The sequence below is a fragment of the Grammomys surdaster genome, unplaced genomic scaffold, assembly GCF_004785775.1.
Source record: "Grammomys surdaster isolate TR1022 unplaced genomic scaffold, NIH_TR_1.0 62, whole genome shotgun sequence".
NCBI classification, from domain to species: domain Eukaryota; kingdom Metazoa; phylum Chordata; class Mammalia; order Rodentia; family Muridae; genus Grammomys; species Grammomys surdaster.
Window position 1 is genome coordinate 25,247,449 of NW_021604564.1, and position 17,126 is coordinate 25,264,574.

Here is a 17,126-nt window from a genome sequence, read left to right on the forward strand (position 1 = left end):
GCGCGGCGCGCAGCCCGCGGAGGCCCAGCCCGTGCGCAGCAGGTACGCGGGGGCGGAGGCGCGGGGGCGCGCGGGTCGGGGTGCGCGTCTCAGGCCGCGGCCGCGGCGGCTGCAGGACGAGCCGAGAGGCTCAGCCATATTTGATGGTTTTGTTGCTTCGCTCGGGAGTTCTCGGGAGTAATGTAATGCCGAAGGTCGCTGCCTAGTGGAAATAATATAGTACGTCATTAATATGGCGCCAAAAGATTGGGCTGTGGATCTGTAGCGCGGAGGGAGGAGGCGGCCGCCCGCGCCGCGGCACTATCCCACCAGCAACTTGGGCATCGCCGGGTGGGGGCCGGCGACGAGGCCGGGATGGCCGCGGAGCCCGAGAATTGATCGGTGTCGGATCAGTAAGTTCTATTCCGATTATTATTTTCAATCGGAGGAGGGCGAAGGCTTAGAGCTTTTCCTTTTAAATGTACGAAGAACATGAGGTTTTTCAGGTGATTCATCCAACGTTTTCAGCAGCAGAAACCCAGTTTAGTTTATACATTAAAAAAAAAAAAACCAAAGTGCCTTAGGCTGCATGAAAGTGGAAAGCATAGTAGCAACTTGGTAGACAGATGGCAATGGCAGAGCGCAGGTTCGCGTACATATATGTTTCCAGAGTGTTTGACAGTGTGTGTGTGGGAAGGAGGCTGTGAGGGTATGTTTTTCTAAACATAGGTGTGAGGGGGTACATCTGTGTGGAGTCGCCGCAGCCCTGGTTCTTGTCACCGCGTCACCACATGTCCAAAATATTCATTGCATCAATTCAAGGGCAGTGAGAAGGGGATGAAGGGACAGCTTGGCAATTAGATTTTTCTAGAATGGGTTTCCAATGATGAGACCTTTTACTTCCAGCAAGACTGCTTGTAAAGTGTAAAAGACTTCATCAGTGAAATTGGGAAGGACTTCATCGGTAGAGCAAAGTACCTTTTAATTATGAACTTAAAACGGCTTGCAGATTGCAACCTTTGGCACCATCTGCAAATTGTGGGGGTGGGGTCTCTGGGTCTCCTGGCCCCACTACGAGCACATGCAGTTGCGGTGTGCACCCCGGGACTGCAAGTTGCAAAACCTTCCCGTGCACGTGTCTGTGCCTGTGAGTGTGTTTGCGAGTTGGGTGCTGTTGTTCGGTAGCCAGTAGGCTTTCCGGGTCGGCTCGGTGTAGGCTTGCAAATGCGGGAGAGGGATGGAATGTGGAATGTTGACCGGAGAACCGAATCCTTTCGGAACGGTCCCATTTGCTGGAGAAATTCGATACCTTCCACCTCCTACCCGCCCCCCCAACCCCCCTCCCGCCCGCCTTCGGGCAGGAGGCGGGGCTGAGGACGCCGCTGCTGCTCAAAGTGGCGGAGCGCGGCGGCGGGAGGCAGGTGCACAGCACCGCCGGTGGGGGTGCCTCAACTTCCGCGGGCGTTTAAATAGCAGCCGGGCTCCCCTCCCACCGGTAATAGGTGACCTGGCGCTCGCGGGCGGCGGGGGAAGGGACTGGGTACGCTGGGGCACGAGCCTACGCGGCACGTGGGCAGGTGCTGGTTGGCCCCGGGGCCAACTTTTGCTGCCCGCCCTCCCGTGCAGTCGAGAGGCGGCGGGCGCAGAGACGGGGCCGGGCGGTGGCCCCAAGGCGGCTCCTTGTCGCTGCCCGTGCGTCGCCTAACGGTCCCAGACGCTCCGGGTCCGCGCGGGGGGTGGCCCGGCCCCGTCCCCACGCCGGAGTCCCGCACAAAGCCCGCGGCGCGGGGTGGCCGCCGCCCGTCGCCGTCCCTGTTCCCGCGTCGCGGCGGCCGCAGGCGTTTGTTTGTTGCTTGCGCGCCGCCCTGCGCGCCGGATGGCTTCCTGTGACAGAGGTGATCCACAGTTTCCAGAACTGTCTGGGGGCGGGAGCGCGAGCCGAGCCCGCCGCGTTGCTCCACCGCCGCTCTGCTGCTCCCCGGGCCCGCGGGGAGGCCGGGGAGGGACGGCGTAGCCGTTTGCAGCGGCGCAAGTGGCGTGCGGACGCGAGGGAGCGTTTGATTTGCAACTGGGGCCGAGCGGATTGGTGCAGCTGGTGGCGGCGGGCGGGAGCGGCGGCGGGGGGTGGCCACTTTCAAACGCCGAGGGCGGCGGCGCGGGCGCGAGGCCGGCTGCGCCGCGGGGAGGCGGTGTCATCCCCGCACCGGGGCCGGAGTTACTTTCCCCTCCTCCCGCGCTGTTGTTCCTGTCGCCTCGGGAGGAGCGGGAGCGCGAGGGGGCGGCGCCGCGCCGAGCCGGGCCCTGCGCCTGGCGGGCTGGCGGGTGGCTGGGATGCCCGCGGTCTGCAGCCCCACCCCGGGTCTCCAGCCTGTTTCCCCACCCCACCCGGTCTTCCCCAGCCCAGATTCAGGCCCTGCACCCCTTTTATCCGAGGTCTTTTTCTCTCCCATCCCCCACGTTTCCCCCACTTTCCAACCCCTAAAGCTTCGCTCTGCGGGCCTCCCTCCCCACTTACGACCTCCCCAATCCTGAGTCGAGGGCCTCCCCTTCCGACCTCTTATTCCCTGGCCCCGGGTACTCCCCACACCCGAGACCCGCACTCTGACTGCCTCTGCGGCCCACGGCTTTCCGGGCTCCGCATCCCCGCTCCCGGCTCGGGCTTCACACCCGGGCTCCCCCTTCTGGGCGCGCGGGGGCGGCCGCACTCTCGGCGCTGGTGAATTGCTGTGAGCAAACAACAACAAAAAAGCGGGCGATTTAAATGTGCCTTCGAAACCGGTTAGAGCTCGTCGTCTCTAGGAGACCCATTTAAAGCAGCTGTAGGTGGCTTACTTTCTAGAAACGTGGTGGCGAAGGTCTTCCGCCCTTTGTTGACCCGGGCCTGTGGGGGATTTAAAATTTCCTTTTGTGAAATGTTTATGTTTGGCCACGGAGCTCCGCTTTTAGGAAAGTGGAAGAGGATGAAGACCTCAGGTCCTCATTCCTGGAAAAGTTTGTGGGGTTCGTGGAGTTCTTTTTTGAATACCCGCTGTGGATGAGTTACCTCTCTCACTGCTTAAGGCTAGTTAGTGTCTTCTTTCAAAGCTAATGATCTCGTTTCAAGACAGAATGTTTTTGTTGAAAGTGGTTCATCAGTGGTTAGACCACACTAGTTAAGATCATAGGATAGCCTGTACCTGTTGAAAGGAAAGGTTCCTTGGACTTTTACCCAGTTCACATTGGGGATTTCTTGTAGGTAGTAGTCGATCACATCTACGGTCGAGGTCAGGAATGGTTAGGCTTTCTTACCTCAAAGATTTTAGTCCCATTTACTATAACTTTTTTTTTTACATGTTTAAAAAATCTTTATTACACTAGGACTATGATTGACCAAGGTACTGACACAGAAAACTGAAAAACGCGAATGACGGGGGACATACTGTGTCTGCTTAGAAGCAACTAGAGGTTTATACTCACCTTAGATTCAGACTTAGATTTAATGACGTGAAAATACTTAACCACACATTAGTTTTTGCTTGGTTGCCTGCATATGAATATAGCTCTGCCCCTGAGATTATAACCCAGAGTCCAGCATTCTCTTATCAAGTACAGTCAATTTAAAACATTTTTTTGAATGTTTGGTGTTTTATGCCCTTCGTGTATTTGACCTTGAATTTCATCTTTTAGAACAAATATAGTTTCCCGATAGTGTCCCAAGTTTGCCCAAGTCTTTATGTCCGTGCTTGCGGAGTGGCTGGTCATTCCCAGAGTGTGAATTTTATTCTCCTTTAGAGTCCATGCTGCTTCTTCATAGCAGGGTTTTCAACTGTCAGAAAAAGCAGGACCAGGACTGTAGCTAAGTGATGGTGGAGCTCGTCTCCACTGCCTGAAGTTCTGGATTCAGTCTCCAGTATAGCCAAAGAGGGCAGGCGTGGACTTTCTCCTCCCACCACTTGAAGGTCTGTACTCTGAAAAAGTACTTTACTCTGTAGTCACCAAGGTTGCAAAGTAGACAGGGAGAGTCATCCCAAGTGGTAACGGACGGAAGTTTAAGGAGTTGTCATTTAGAAACAAAGCTTGCCTAGCCCAGAGGCTTGGGGAGGATAGGTGAACCAATCATGGGGGTGCACAGATAGAAACAGAGTTTCATGTGTCCTCCAACATGGTAGATGATCCCTTGGGTCAGGAAGGTATCAGACAGTGGTGGTATTGAAAAATAAAGATGTTTTATGCAGGTGTAGTGTGTGTATGCTTGAATCTGAATAAGGCTCACATGCATGCCTGGGAGGGGCTTTCCCTGTCCGCTAGCCTGGTAAACTGTCTCTTTGGTTACCAAGGCATGTTTGTTTTCCCCGTTTAGCCCTAATCACTAGGCCAGCTTTTTTGAAACCACTGGCCCTTGAAGGACCATTCATTGCATGCGACCTAACGTTTTGACAAAGCGCCTGAAGAGTGAGCAGACAAACCTATGGCATGAAGTTAATTGAGTTAAGATTCTCAAGTCAAACGTCTTCATTGTAATTTGGGAATCTTAGATTCGGAAATGTTTGGAAAGGAAGTGTGTATGTATGTTCAGATCACCTGGGGAAAGGGTTGTCTTAAGATTCAGTTGTGAGGTGGCTGGAATAGTCTGCAAAAAGTCTTGGATGGGGATTGCATCCTTGACAGGGCTGGGAGTGAGGCAGGAGTAAATGTCTACAACTACGTCTCCTGCCCACTTCTCTTGTTCGTCCTTTGGCTTAGTTTTAAAAGTACCTGTTACATCTTTTGTCAGTGAGCTGTCAAGAGTTGGTACTTAAGCCAGTTTTCCTATAGGTTTATTATAGATTGGGTAGTCACTGAAGGTTACTGGGACATTGCTGGTAACGTGTCTTGCTTCTGGTTTGAAATGGCATTGAGAGCTTTGGTTTGACACTGAGCGTCTTAAACATCTTTCTTTGTCATATTCTCCCTTAGGAGGTTGGCACTGTGTCTAGTATTCTGTTTTTACTCCAGCTCCCACCATGGCACTTGAGATTTCTTGGAGTCCTTCACTTAGAAAACACATTGATATTGTAACAACATTAACTAGCAAAGTAGTTTAATTACAATAGTTTGTCCCCTTGGAAATTTTATGTTTAAGTTTATTTTCTCTCTTTTCAGGATCTTGCAGCATGTTCTGTTTCTGTTCTTAAGAGTTTTGGGCTGGATGGACTGCCCCAGTTGAATAATGTCTTTCCAAGTACTATATGGCTCTAGGCTCAGCAAGGAAGCTTAAAACTAGAATGACTCTTACGTTTGCCTGTAAAATGAATTCTGACTTTTCTACGCCTGTTCTAGCTCCCAAATAAAGACAGAGACTTTATATATGCTAAAAAGTTGTTTGCACTGTAGAGAGAGGTCGATGCTATTCTAACTTGTCTGTGGCTGCCTACTGCTCAGTCATATGCCGGTGGACTTGCCAACTTGGTCTTACCCTGGTTGCTTCTGCTCTATAGGTGTCCTCCTGGTGACTCCCTTGGTGACCTGCTCATGGTGAAGCCCCTCTCTTTCCCTGATCCTCACCAGAGGACCAGTCTTTCTGGATGACCTGCCTATTCTGCTTTGTCATTGGCCATTCAGTTCCTGATTGACAGGGGAATGACTTTCTTTTTCTTTTTCTTTTTCCTCTTGTGCTCACAGTCTACAAGAAATTATCCCTATATTTGACAACTACTGCTTGGGTATTTTATTTATTTTTCCCCTGTGCTGACAGTACCAGGGACTGGTACTTTTATATTGTAGAATGTAATCTCAGACTGAGATTTAGTTGATAGTCTCTTGTCATTTCTCTGACACCTCTTCCCCAACAAACTTAAGTCTGTGAAGAAGGTGTGCTTTTCATTTTTGTATATTTTGGAAGGGCTGGGGTCAGTTGGTGAGTTACTCTGCCTTCTAAATGCAGGCTTGGCCCTAGAGGTCCTTTGCCCTGCACCAGATTGTGACAGTCAGGTTTAGCAGGGTCTATGCTAGACACAAGACTTAAGTGGTTACTGGGGGAATTTTTACTCACCTGAGCAACAGAAATAACAATACTAGACTTGCAATGGGCGGCTTGATTCTAGGAGAGGGGCTGCACATTTTAAATTCTTAATCCTTTATTAGCACTAGACCAATGGTAGGTGCTGTGCATAGATGCTTAGAGCCAGTCTTGGTTTTTCTGCAGTGTTGGAGAAGAGGTCTGGGCATCTTGTGTTCTAGGCAGGTGCCCTCCCTACCTCTGAGCTGGACCCACACTTCCGGTACTCTAACACTAAGCCAGTGTTTGTTTACCTTTTTGCTTTAGTCTCTTCAGGTACAGGCATAACATTGTGATTGAGATTGCTGAAGTCAGTTCATTCTTGGATTACATTTACAATGTTGGTCCTGGAATGGATCCTAGAGTCTCACACCAAGCTCCTGTCCCACCACCAAGCCACACCTCCGCCTGTCCTTAAGTTTGTTTTAAAAGTTTAGGTTCTTTTGGACTATTTGCTGAGGAAATGAAAGTCCTGGTGTGTTCTTTCTGAATGACTGAATTGGAATAAGCAGAAACAATAGCAAGCATCAGGTGTCTCCTGCCCTGGCAGTTCCCTTAACCAAGACAAGTTTCTGGACAGTTATTTACAGTGCCTGTTTTGGTGGGGAGGGTTCAAGCTTGGGGAGTACATTAGGCAGCTTTTATTTCCCTCCTACTACAGGGGAAAAGAGCAAGAAATATAGGCAACTTCGCAGCTTATTGAGGCTCAAGTGCCTGGTTTCTGTCTTTTCAGCACATAGTACTCTCAAAGTTTAAATTTTCTCAGTTACATAAGGCTCTTCTTCCAAACCTTGGCTTGGGGCTTGCGGCTGCTGGAGTTCCCCAGAAGGGTAGGAAGTACAGACTTCTGTATGCTCCTTTAGGAAGTCAAAATTCCTGTGTTTCTGGTGACTGTCTCCCGTCCTTTGCCTTCTGCTGTTAAATTGCTGTCTGGGGTACTTGCTTTTCTGTTATTAGCTGGAAAATCAGATAAGCAGTTTGGCGGCTTTTATTACAGAGGGTCCACTGGTTCCACGCAGCAGCCTGCAGGGTTGCCTTTGAGGGAGATTCACAGTGTTATGGATGCCTCCCCTGTCTCAGGCGCTCACCACATTCTCTCGTTTGTTTTTCCACTTGTTCTGGTCCGAGACTTTTTAAGGAGTGAACATGCCTGATCCTTGACTCTGACCTTTAAGGTCCCTACCCGGGATCTGGTAATTGATTCCTTTAACTAGACACACCCTATATTTATAGGTATATAATCACCAGCTTGCTGATTGATCGAAGGGCCAATAGGAGCTTTCATGAAGGGGCAGGGGTGTCAGCGTTCTGGGTTCTGTGAGTCACACGGGCTGTTGTAGCTATGGAGCACCTACAGGAGAGCAGCACATGGACAGTGATTTGAATGGAACATCATTTCTCCTTCACTGTTCCAGATATCTGAAACAGCCCATAATCTAGGCTCTGCCTTACCTCAAGACAGTGTGACCTTTACCTAACACCCAGAAAGCTCTGAGTGTGGTCCCCAGCACCACATAAAACGAGGCATGATGGTACATGCCTGTGATCTCAATAGTCAGGATGTGGAGGCAGGGGCATTATAGAAGTTCATGGTTATCTGAGGTCGTCTAGGGCATTGCTGGCCGTTCTGGGATACATGAGACTGTCTCCAAAAAAAAAAAAAAAAAAAAAAGGCTTGATTAGATATAGAGGGAGTTGATTAGTCTGAGGGCGGTCCTTTCTTCCTTTATCTGTCTTCTGGCAATCAATCATCTATTTAACCTTAATTGACTTTATTGTGTCATATCAGACTGGGGTAACGCTGTATTCCATCACATGGAAGCGGTGTTCTCAGAGTTGTGGTTTTAGGCTCCTATGTCCCTCTTGAGGGGTGCTGTGTGCCTATGTAGTCACCTGTGTGGTTAAGAGGTTCTGAGTGAGCAGCAAGCACTCTGACGAGACCCTCAACAGGGGGAGGTGATGCCAAGCAGAGTGCATGTGTCCTGCCAGTCACTTCATGTCTGCTGCTCTGAGAGCTGGCTTCCTGTGGTGGGTTGGGCAATGGGACTTCCATTGTGCTCTTTCAGCTCTGCCTTTGTGTGTTCCGCTGGGCAGGTGGCAGGGGCAACCACCTTTACGTTAGCTTGCCAGGAGCCATGCTTCATTTGACAGATTGCTGTTTGGATTCCATACTACTTGTCTGCTGGCTGATAGCACAGAGTAGCTTCAGTCTTCTAGAGTGTTCTTACTCCAGTACTCATCCAGGAATCCTGGAAGAGCATGGTCCAGGGTCCAGGAGGAGGTTTGCTTACCACCTGGCAAGGGACCTTTGGTTCAGCTTGTGGCCTCTGTATTCTTCCTGTGCTGTTGGCCCTCTGCAGGATTCTGTCTGCTCTCTTTAAAGTTGGGAGCGTGCATCCATTCTTTTATCTCTGGAGTCTGGTTCAGCACTGCAGTTCTCGCTTTATGGTTTCTTTTGGGAAACTTTCCTGCAGCCGTGTAACGTTGTGAGAGGCATCCGCTTCAGCCTTGTGCTTCGCAGACCTTCTGCTAGGTTTTCAGACCATCTGATGTTTCTACAGCCCTCTCAGTGTGGCGTGCAATTGTGATGAAGTGTTTGTTCTCACGTGGAACTTGTGATGTGAAGCGCAGTGTTCGCTAAGCTTGCTGTCTGGGTCTTTGGACACACACACTGGGAGTTTGTTTCTCTCACTACCAGGACAGTGCTGCAAAGTTGTTTTGTGTGTGCGTGCGTGTGTGCGTGCGTGGGTGCGTGACTTAACATCGCTAGTGGTAGCTGATCGCCTCTGACAGTTGGCTCTTATTAAGGAACAAAGCGCCTCAGAAGCAGCCGCATGTCAGTCTGCATGGCTGTTTGAGCCTAGCTTCTTGCAAAGGATGCTTTGTATTTAACCAGTAAGGACATCTGTGTGAGCGTTTAAAAGTCCTTAAATTGCCCACTAGATACCGTATCTCTTGGCTTATTCCACTAAGTAAGGGTGCAATAGTGGGTTTGGAAGCCTTCCTCACTCTTACTTTGGTTCTTTTCTTCTTTCTCTAAAATGCCATTTTTGGGTGATCTCCTAGTGTGGCCTGTGTGTTAGAACCTGGTTCAGAGACCTCAAGGCAGAATGCAATGGTAACTTGTGAATGCCTTGGGAAATAAGCTTTTCTTTCCTTTCTAGCACATACTCTTTTGAGGTAAGTCTGTGTAGTGCCCCATCTGAGGAGTGTGTGTGTGTGTGTGTGTGTGCGCGCGCGCGCGCGTGTGTGTGGTTGTGCATGTGTGCATGCATTTGTGTGTGTAAGTATGTGTATATGTGTACCTGTAGCTTGTTGGTACTGCTTGCCATATGGGTGCTTAGCTTCTGGTCCAGGTCTGCTCATTCAGTTCTGGTGAGAAGAAACTTCAGATTTTGGATTTTTACTGTTAGAAGCAGGGGATAGAAGCACGGCAAACATTCATGGTAAAAGTCTTCAGGAAATGTAAAAATTCTTAGTACTCTCTGTCTATAATACAATGAGCCACTGTCCCCTTTCTTAGAACCACCATAGCCCTTTTCTGTTCTTTAGACTTTCCCTTTGAGTATGAGAAATTGCGTGTATCCCTTTTCTCCTCCCTTATGTGTAAGCAAGCCTATTTCTTGTTGGAGTTTTTACACCTATAGTCTGTGCTGGCTCGCTCTTCCATATGTTAGCATATTTTACAGAAGGGATTCCCTGTAGGTGGAAATAGGGCTGGGAACATCAAGATCGAGGCCAGGGTGACTACTGATGTTATTTTGGGGGTAGGAATTCATTTACTTTCATGTTAAATGAAGTTAAAATACATCATGGCACCAAGCAAGGCACAGCTGACACACAGTGTTCCCCACAGTTTCTCTTACTCAGTCCTCCCACCCCCCAGTCTAGGATTTTGCTGTATAGCCTAACCTGGAACTCCTTATGTAGCCTAGGCTGACTTTACACTCATCTTGTTTCGTCCTCTCTTGGCCTGCTTCGGCTCTGACTCTTAATTGTGCTCAGTCATAGACCTTGGAGGCTTAAAGGATTGTCTTAGGTGTAAGTAGTGATTTAATCATTTATAAATTGGCAAGTGAGAGCAGCTTGTGATTTGTTCAGGAGCCTTCATTTATAAATTCCTTCGTTTATAAATTCCTTAAGGTTCTCCCAACTGCTTTTCTTGGCTTTTAAAATCTGAGTTCAGACTGATTGATAAAGAATCTACAAGTTGGTGCTTACAGATATAGGACAGTGTTAATGTTTGCACCACTAGAAATGAGTGTGGATATCCACTCAGTCGTCAGAGTTCTCTTTTGGAGGACATACTTACTGCTGACGTCAGCTCTACAGCAAGGCCATGTAATAGCTTGGGCAGCATTTTCTTTAAAGTTTGGTATACGACATGCACATTTTTAAAAAGCTTATTTATTTTGGTTGGAATATTTAGACTGCAGTGCCTGTAAGTTTAACTGGGATCTATTTAACGTCCTGAGTGTTTGTGGGTTAGATTTGGCTTAGATGTGTTACAGTTTCTCATTTCAGTTAAAATGGGAAATGTGTAAGCTGTTGTCACTGTATTAGACTTGAGCATATGGATTAGTTTTGGTAATTTTATGCCCCATTGCCTTAAGAGTTAAGATAACACTTGGTTTTCTTCACATTAATCTAGGGACAGGTAGGCAGGTTTTACTGCGTGCATCTGGTTGCTTAGAAAGCTGTACGCTCTTCAGAACAGAAGACAGTGGGGGTGGGGACACAAATCTTTTAGGGGCTCATTATTGCAACTTGCAAGTCAGTCATCACATAATACTGAAATGTGTGAACGGGCAGACAGCAGAGTAGCTGGTGTGATTTCAGCTTTGTGTAAGGTCACCTGGTGTTTGACAGCACATGCCTTGGGAGAGTGCATTTCACTGACGGAGCATGGAAGGACACCAGTAAGTTTCACACTAGCATAGCAGATGGTGCTCCAGTTAAGGGTCACTTAGATACCTGCCTTGTAAGCAAGGTGAGCAAGCCTGCGGGCTTGGGCCGTGGTCATGTGCAGGGACTCAGCCATTTATCCAGGAGGTAATTTCTGTATACTTCATACTGAACTGGGTGATAACTGGCTAAGGAAGTGTGTGGAGGTTTTAATTGAGTACCTTCTGGAACTTCTTGCCAGTAACATAAATAACAATGGAGACATAGTGCATAAAATTGACACTTGAGGAAAAAGGCAGCCTTTTTGCATATGAGCCATAAGATAGTAAAATCACTGGGGTGTGATCCTTATTAGAGCTGTAGAGTTTATGGCCTGATAAATGGGTCCTGCTTGGTCCAGTCCTGGCTGATTTGTCTCTTCCTGTGAGTTCCTTTTCCCAGGGATGGTGTTGAATTACCTCCCTTCTTAATCTTCAGTAAAATTTCTTCTCCTCTGACCCTGGGGCCACTGAACTCCGTGACTCCAGTTCTGGAGCTATTTTAGGGCAGACCAGTCATCTGCTGGCTCTTTCTTTTCACTGCTTGGCAGCTTCCTCAGTTTCAGTCAAAGGAAACTACAGTTTGAAGGTTTTGAGGCACCTTGCTAACCACACAGACAGTATCGTCTAGGGTCACCCTATCCAGGAAGGCAACAGTCTACAACTTGTTCACATCATAGCCTTCTACTTGGTGTAGTTCTCTTGGAGTTGATGTACAGGGAATGACTGTGTTTTAGCTCATGCATCAGATTGAATGTATTTGCCCCCCAACCCCCAGCAGTGGTGCCCTGAGCTCCCACCAGAGCTGTCCAGCTGTCTTGGTGTACCTCACCTTGCAGTGAACAGAGATGGCTGCTTAATGGTCCAGTTGGGGTCGTTGGCCAGCTACCTCGACTTCCTAGTGTTCCACATGATGTGCCTACTACCTAGTGCTGTATCTAGCTGTCATGTTTCTCACAGTAAGTGGACTCTGGGCTCCTGTACATTGGATCCATTTAAGTCAGGGCTGCTGGCATTATAAGAAAAGTCACTGTTCTCTAGAAATTGTAATCTTCAGGGGCACACTGCACGGAACCCAGAACCCTGCATGCTGGTAGATGGGTTATCAGGCTCTTCTCTGACCTCAAAGTGGTTTGGGCCTTCCTCTCTGTCCTTAACAGTCCTGTTAAAGGAAGAAATCTTGGAATAGCTGAGCCAAAGGCTAATGGAATACATGTGATGTGAAAACAGAAGGGAGAACTCTCTGGTGGGGGGAAGAGGATCAGTAAGAAGAGGGCAGGTGGGAGAGGAGGGAGTAGTGGGGGAGGGGGCAAATAAACACTAAGTATAAGGACCCCAGTTTGGAAAGGCCACAATGTAACCCATTGCCCTGTATGCTAGCTTAATAAACTAGGTAAAAACCAGAAGGCTCGATGGAGGGCTGACTCAGTGCTTAGGAGCTCTGGCTACTCTTCCAGTGGACACAAATGCCTAAGTCCGTTTCCAACTCCCTTTTCTGGCACCAGCGGTGCAGACATATGCGCAAGCAGAACACAACACACATAAAATAAAAATGAGACTCCTGCTCAGTCACTTCAGTAAAAGTCACTTGCATGAGACATTTGAGCACTAAGTCCTGGCTGGGCTTCTCCTCTAACTTACTAAATTGGTTGAACTAGGACCCCTTTTCCGGAGTCCTTCATAGGAACTTCACCCCGTTCTGCCTTGTTCTGCAGCAGAGCTGTGAGCCAGTCTTGCCTTGCCTTCATCTTCTTTCCTTACTGCAAGACGCTGTTACTTGCTCACTTCACATAGTGCGGCCGTCTCTCTCCTTTGAAGAAATCTGCCGTAATGTCTTTTCTGTTGTTACTCTGTTTAAACTTTTTTATTATACGTGTGTTTGTGGATATGCATGTGTGTGTGCGCATGTGTCTCTATGTGTGTATGTGCATATGTACAATGCTTATGTCTGTATGTTCTAGTTCTTACCTTCCACTGTGTAGGTTCTGGGCATTGAATACTTGGTGGCAAGCGCCTTCACCTGCTAAACTATCTTGATGACCCATGTGTGTGTGTTTGAGAGGAGGTCTTCTTAAGGCCAGAGTGTCCTTAATCTTGGAATCCTGCACCTGCCTCCAGTGCTGAGCTTACCTGCATGTGCCACCATGTCCTGCTCATTAACTGTCAGAGCAAATAATGATCTTGAAGAGGAACTTAGCAAGAGGAACATTGCTGGACTAGGTGCTGCACTCTAGAGTTAGAGTGCAGGGGGGTGTCTTTGAAATTTTAGCCCTCGGAAAGGCAGCAGAGCACCCTTGGCACAGGCTGAGACCTGAGACTCAAACGGCCAGAGACCTGGCCCATCCATGGTGTTGTCTGGGAGTTTCCTAGGATGGATGCTTGGGCATTTGTGGGTCTCCTTGAGTACATCTCAGGGGTGGCTCATTTCCTGTAGTTGGTTGTGGCAAGGACATCTAGGTGGAAGTAGCTGGTTTTGCTTGTTTTCTATTGCTACAGTAGATTAACTGATGCTGGATTAGTTGAGGGCAATAGACCTTTATTTGGCTCATGGCTTTGGAGGCTGGAAAGTCCCTAGAATGAGGGGCCACATCTGGTGAGAGCCTTCCTAACAAGGTGAGTGAGCCAAACTGGCCAAATTCACGTCAGTGGTGCCCACCCTGGTGAGAGAAGCATTCATCTTGTCCTGAGGGCTGTGCTCTGAGCGCCTCTCATGGCTCACCACCCCATCCATACTTTATTCAGGCATGTTTTCCTGTTTCAAGGATGAAGTCAAACCATGACAGTGGTGGAAGACCAAACCCATAGGGAAATAGGGAGACCTGACAGCGTTATGTCAACCAATAAGCTTTGGCAATCACTTAGAAGAAATGATGCCTGGGAGCTGTTTATATGCATCAGTGGTTAAGGGCACTGGCTGTTCTTAGAGAGGACCCAGGCTTGAATTCCAGCACATGGTGGCTCACAACTGTTTGTAACTCCAGTTCCTGGGATCTTATGTCCTCTCATGATCTCAGGCACCAGGCATGTATGTGGTGCATTGTCATATATGCAGACAAAACACCCATACACACTAAATGAAAAAAAAAGGAAAAGGATTCCACTGTAAGGAAAGCACTCGTGTCTGGAGTATGGTGATGGTGTCTGGAGTCATGTGCAGAGATGCTCTTCCTCTCCGGTTACCTCACCTTGATGCTGTACCTTGATTCCTTCAACCTTCTGGGTCCATGCAGACTCTTGTTAGTGTTATCACTGTTGAGCACCAGGGATGCTGGCTTTACCTTGTTGGCCCGTCTTCTTTCTGGAGGCCAGAAGCTCGCTCGGCAAAGCCAGGCCCCACCTTTTCAGGTGTTTGCCGCTCATGCTGTTGGACTCATGCTGTCGGGCGTCTTCCTGCTTTCTCTGGGACATTGTGAGGAGTCCTTTCAATTGATTATCATGTAGCTCCCTACCATCTGTGTAGGCAGCAACCAGCCAGTGCTCCGGATACTAGGGATAGTGATGCAGAGGCTCTCCTTATGCTGGCTTTCAGTGGTCAGAGGTTTGTAACATACAGCCTCTGTTGTGTGTTAAAGATAGTAACACAGGCTCTGATTTTCTGATGCAGTAAATAGCCCAGGGTGAGATAAATCAGCCCGATGTCAAGCTTTAAGTACGTTAGAATCACAGAAGAGGGAATTTTAACCCCACCACAGGCAGTGCACACCGTTCTCAGCTCCATTATGTGGGGTCTTCAGGGTGAATATTAGTGGATGCATTAGAAGGAAAGTACTAATTTTGCTTGTGCTTTTGCTTTAATTTTGGAACATCAGTCTAGCTTGAGTTTTTTATCTGAAATCTGGGATAAGGGCATTTAGTTTAGGTAAACCTAAGTTGACAAGTCCACAAAAATGGAGTATCTCCCACTACCTTGTTTAGCAGGGGAGTTCTCTGGGTCTCCCTGGATTCTGATCGTTCACAGTTCACCTGCTCGGGAGGTGGTGAACTTCAGTCTGGGCTGCATCTCACTGTTACTTTTTAGGAATTCTGCCTTCAGGTGGTGATTTTCGAATTTTAAAAAACTGACTCAGCTTCAGAGAGCTGAAGCTGTTGTGAGGTGTTTCCTCCCTCTGTGCCCCTGGGGAGCAGGAGTGGCTTTAGAATGCTGGAGGAGAGTATAGCTGTCAGCAGTTGGTGCTTCTAGCACACAGATGGCAGGGACGACAGTCATTACATGTGGGAGAGTGTCACAGGTGTGCATGTCAGCCATGAACATTATGGGCGCAAGTGGTCAGGTTGTAAATTGCTTGTAGATTGACCGTTACAGGTGAGAGACCTTTCTGGAAAGAATGAATGGGTGCATCTTAGGACTGTGGTTGTCCATTCTGCAAAATGAAACTGTAACCCACAGAGTGTGTCTCTCTGAAGGGAGCTTTAGACTGCATTTGGATGCCTGGTAATTACAGTACATTCTTTTACTGGTATGTGTGACTGCGCATGCGTGACTTAGAAATTGTTAGTTTTGTTTTTTGAGACAGGGTCTTTCACTGACTGGACTGGGGCTTACTGATTAGGGTAGACTGGTTGGCCTTCCAGGGAGCCCCATGGGTTCATCGGTCTCTATTTGCTGCTTGCTGGGAACCCTGCCTTTTTATGTGGGTTGTGGGTGTGGAAATTAGATCCTCACACGTGGGCTGCAGGCACTTTACCAAGTAAGCCATCTCTACAGTCCCCTTCAGCTGATCTTAGAGACTCAGTTGGGAAACAAAAAAGCCCACAAACTTTTGAATTGGTGAGTTTGTTTCTCTGGAGGAATATATAAAATATCGCACGAAAAGTTCAGGAGCCTGACTCTCTGAATGAATCATGTAGGTTTATTCCAAAAGAGGAAACATACTACCCAGTCTTATGGCTCTGAAACACTTAACACCCGTTCAGGGTCCCGATGTGGTAGTCTGTGAATTGTTGACAACAGAAGTTAGAGGAACAGAGGCATATAAACGTTATAGTGTGTGTGTGTCTGTGTGTCTGTGTGTGTGGTTTGTGTCACATTAAAAGAGTGAAAAGCACCCCAACAGCATTAGATATGGAGCTAATAAAGTTTTTTTTTTTAATGGTTTTTCGAGACAAGGTTTCTCTGTGTAGTCCTGGCTGTCCTGGAACTCACTCTGTAGACCAGGCTGTCCTTGAACTCAGAAATCCGCCTGCCTCTGCCTCCCAAGTGCTGGGATTAAAGGCGTGCGCCAACACTGCCCGGCCTAATAAAGTATTGTATTTTTCAGAGATTTACTTTTAATTATGTGTCTCTGTCTCTGTGTGGTCATGAGCATGAGAATGTAGGAACCCACAGAAGCTGGAGTTGGAGTTACAGGTAATAGTGAGCGGTCCCCGGTGAGTTCAGGTAACTGAGCTGTGGTCCTGGGCAAGAGCTCAGTTACCTTACCCACAACACTTCTCTCCAGCCCCTCGTGCTGTTCTTTTAAAAGGGGCAGTACATTGCAAAGGACTACAGAGAGGGGGCGTGGGGTTGGGGTTGCGAGATGCAAGTTGTGGGAAGAGGACCTTGAAGTGTGTAGGGAGATTAATAGCAATTGAGGATTGTGTGTGAATAAGAGCTGTTTTGTGGGGTACCTAAGTGGAAATTTCCTTTACAAAAGGTAAACTTATGCCTTGCTGTTGATCAGCGGAGAAGGCGACTCAAAATAACCTTAGGCCGAAGTGGCATATTTTGTGCCCCTGTAGTCTGGTGTTGTCTGCCTCTTTTGACTTACCTTCTACAGGTCTGTCCAAAGTGGAACTTTGGGTTTATAATTACTACCTTGCTTTAATGCAGTGGCTCTCCACACTGCTCTTCTGTGCTGCGTATTCATTGGAAACAAACCTTGGGGAGGTGAAGGGTTGCTGTTCTACTGGCTTGAAAAGCTCCCCCTTTTTCTTTGGGAGTCATTGATCTGTCTAAGATTATGGTCCCACAGATGTCAAGGCAATCAATAATTTTAGTTTAGAAAAGCTTTTTTGACTTATTGAAACACTGTTGATAAATCTGTACAACAAGTTCAGTAACTGTAGTCTTGGCCTACTGCTGTCTTTCATAACGGCAGTGTTTTTCTGAACTGACATGTGCTGGAGGGCTGGTCAGGTAGGCTGGGCTTTTGTGCCACCTGATTGTTTTTATTAGTTTACTTGTCCTGAAAGGATTTGGGTAACAAGGA

The 17,126-nt window shown here is 48.1% G+C and overlaps 1 protein-coding gene across 2 annotated transcripts in view; it reads left to right on the forward strand.

Moving 5' to 3' along the window:
* The first annotated feature begins 6 nt into the window (after nucleotides 1–6).
* Jade1 (jade family PHD finger 1) overlaps nucleotides 7–17,126 on the forward strand; it is a 53,881-nt gene continuing 36,761 nt past the window's right edge. Inside the window, exon 1 of one of the 2 annotated variants that reach the window (XM_028763035.1) lies at nucleotides 7–42. Coding sequence is in view for 1 of the 2 variants with exons in the window: in XM_028763032.1 (XP_028618865.1) it covers nucleotides 1,856–1,874 (19 nt within the window). In the remaining variant the exon portion in view is untranslated. Of the gene's footprint in view, nucleotides 43–1,829; nucleotides 1,875–17,126 lie in introns of those variants that run through there. The other variant, XM_028763032.1, reaches the window with a different exon arrangement.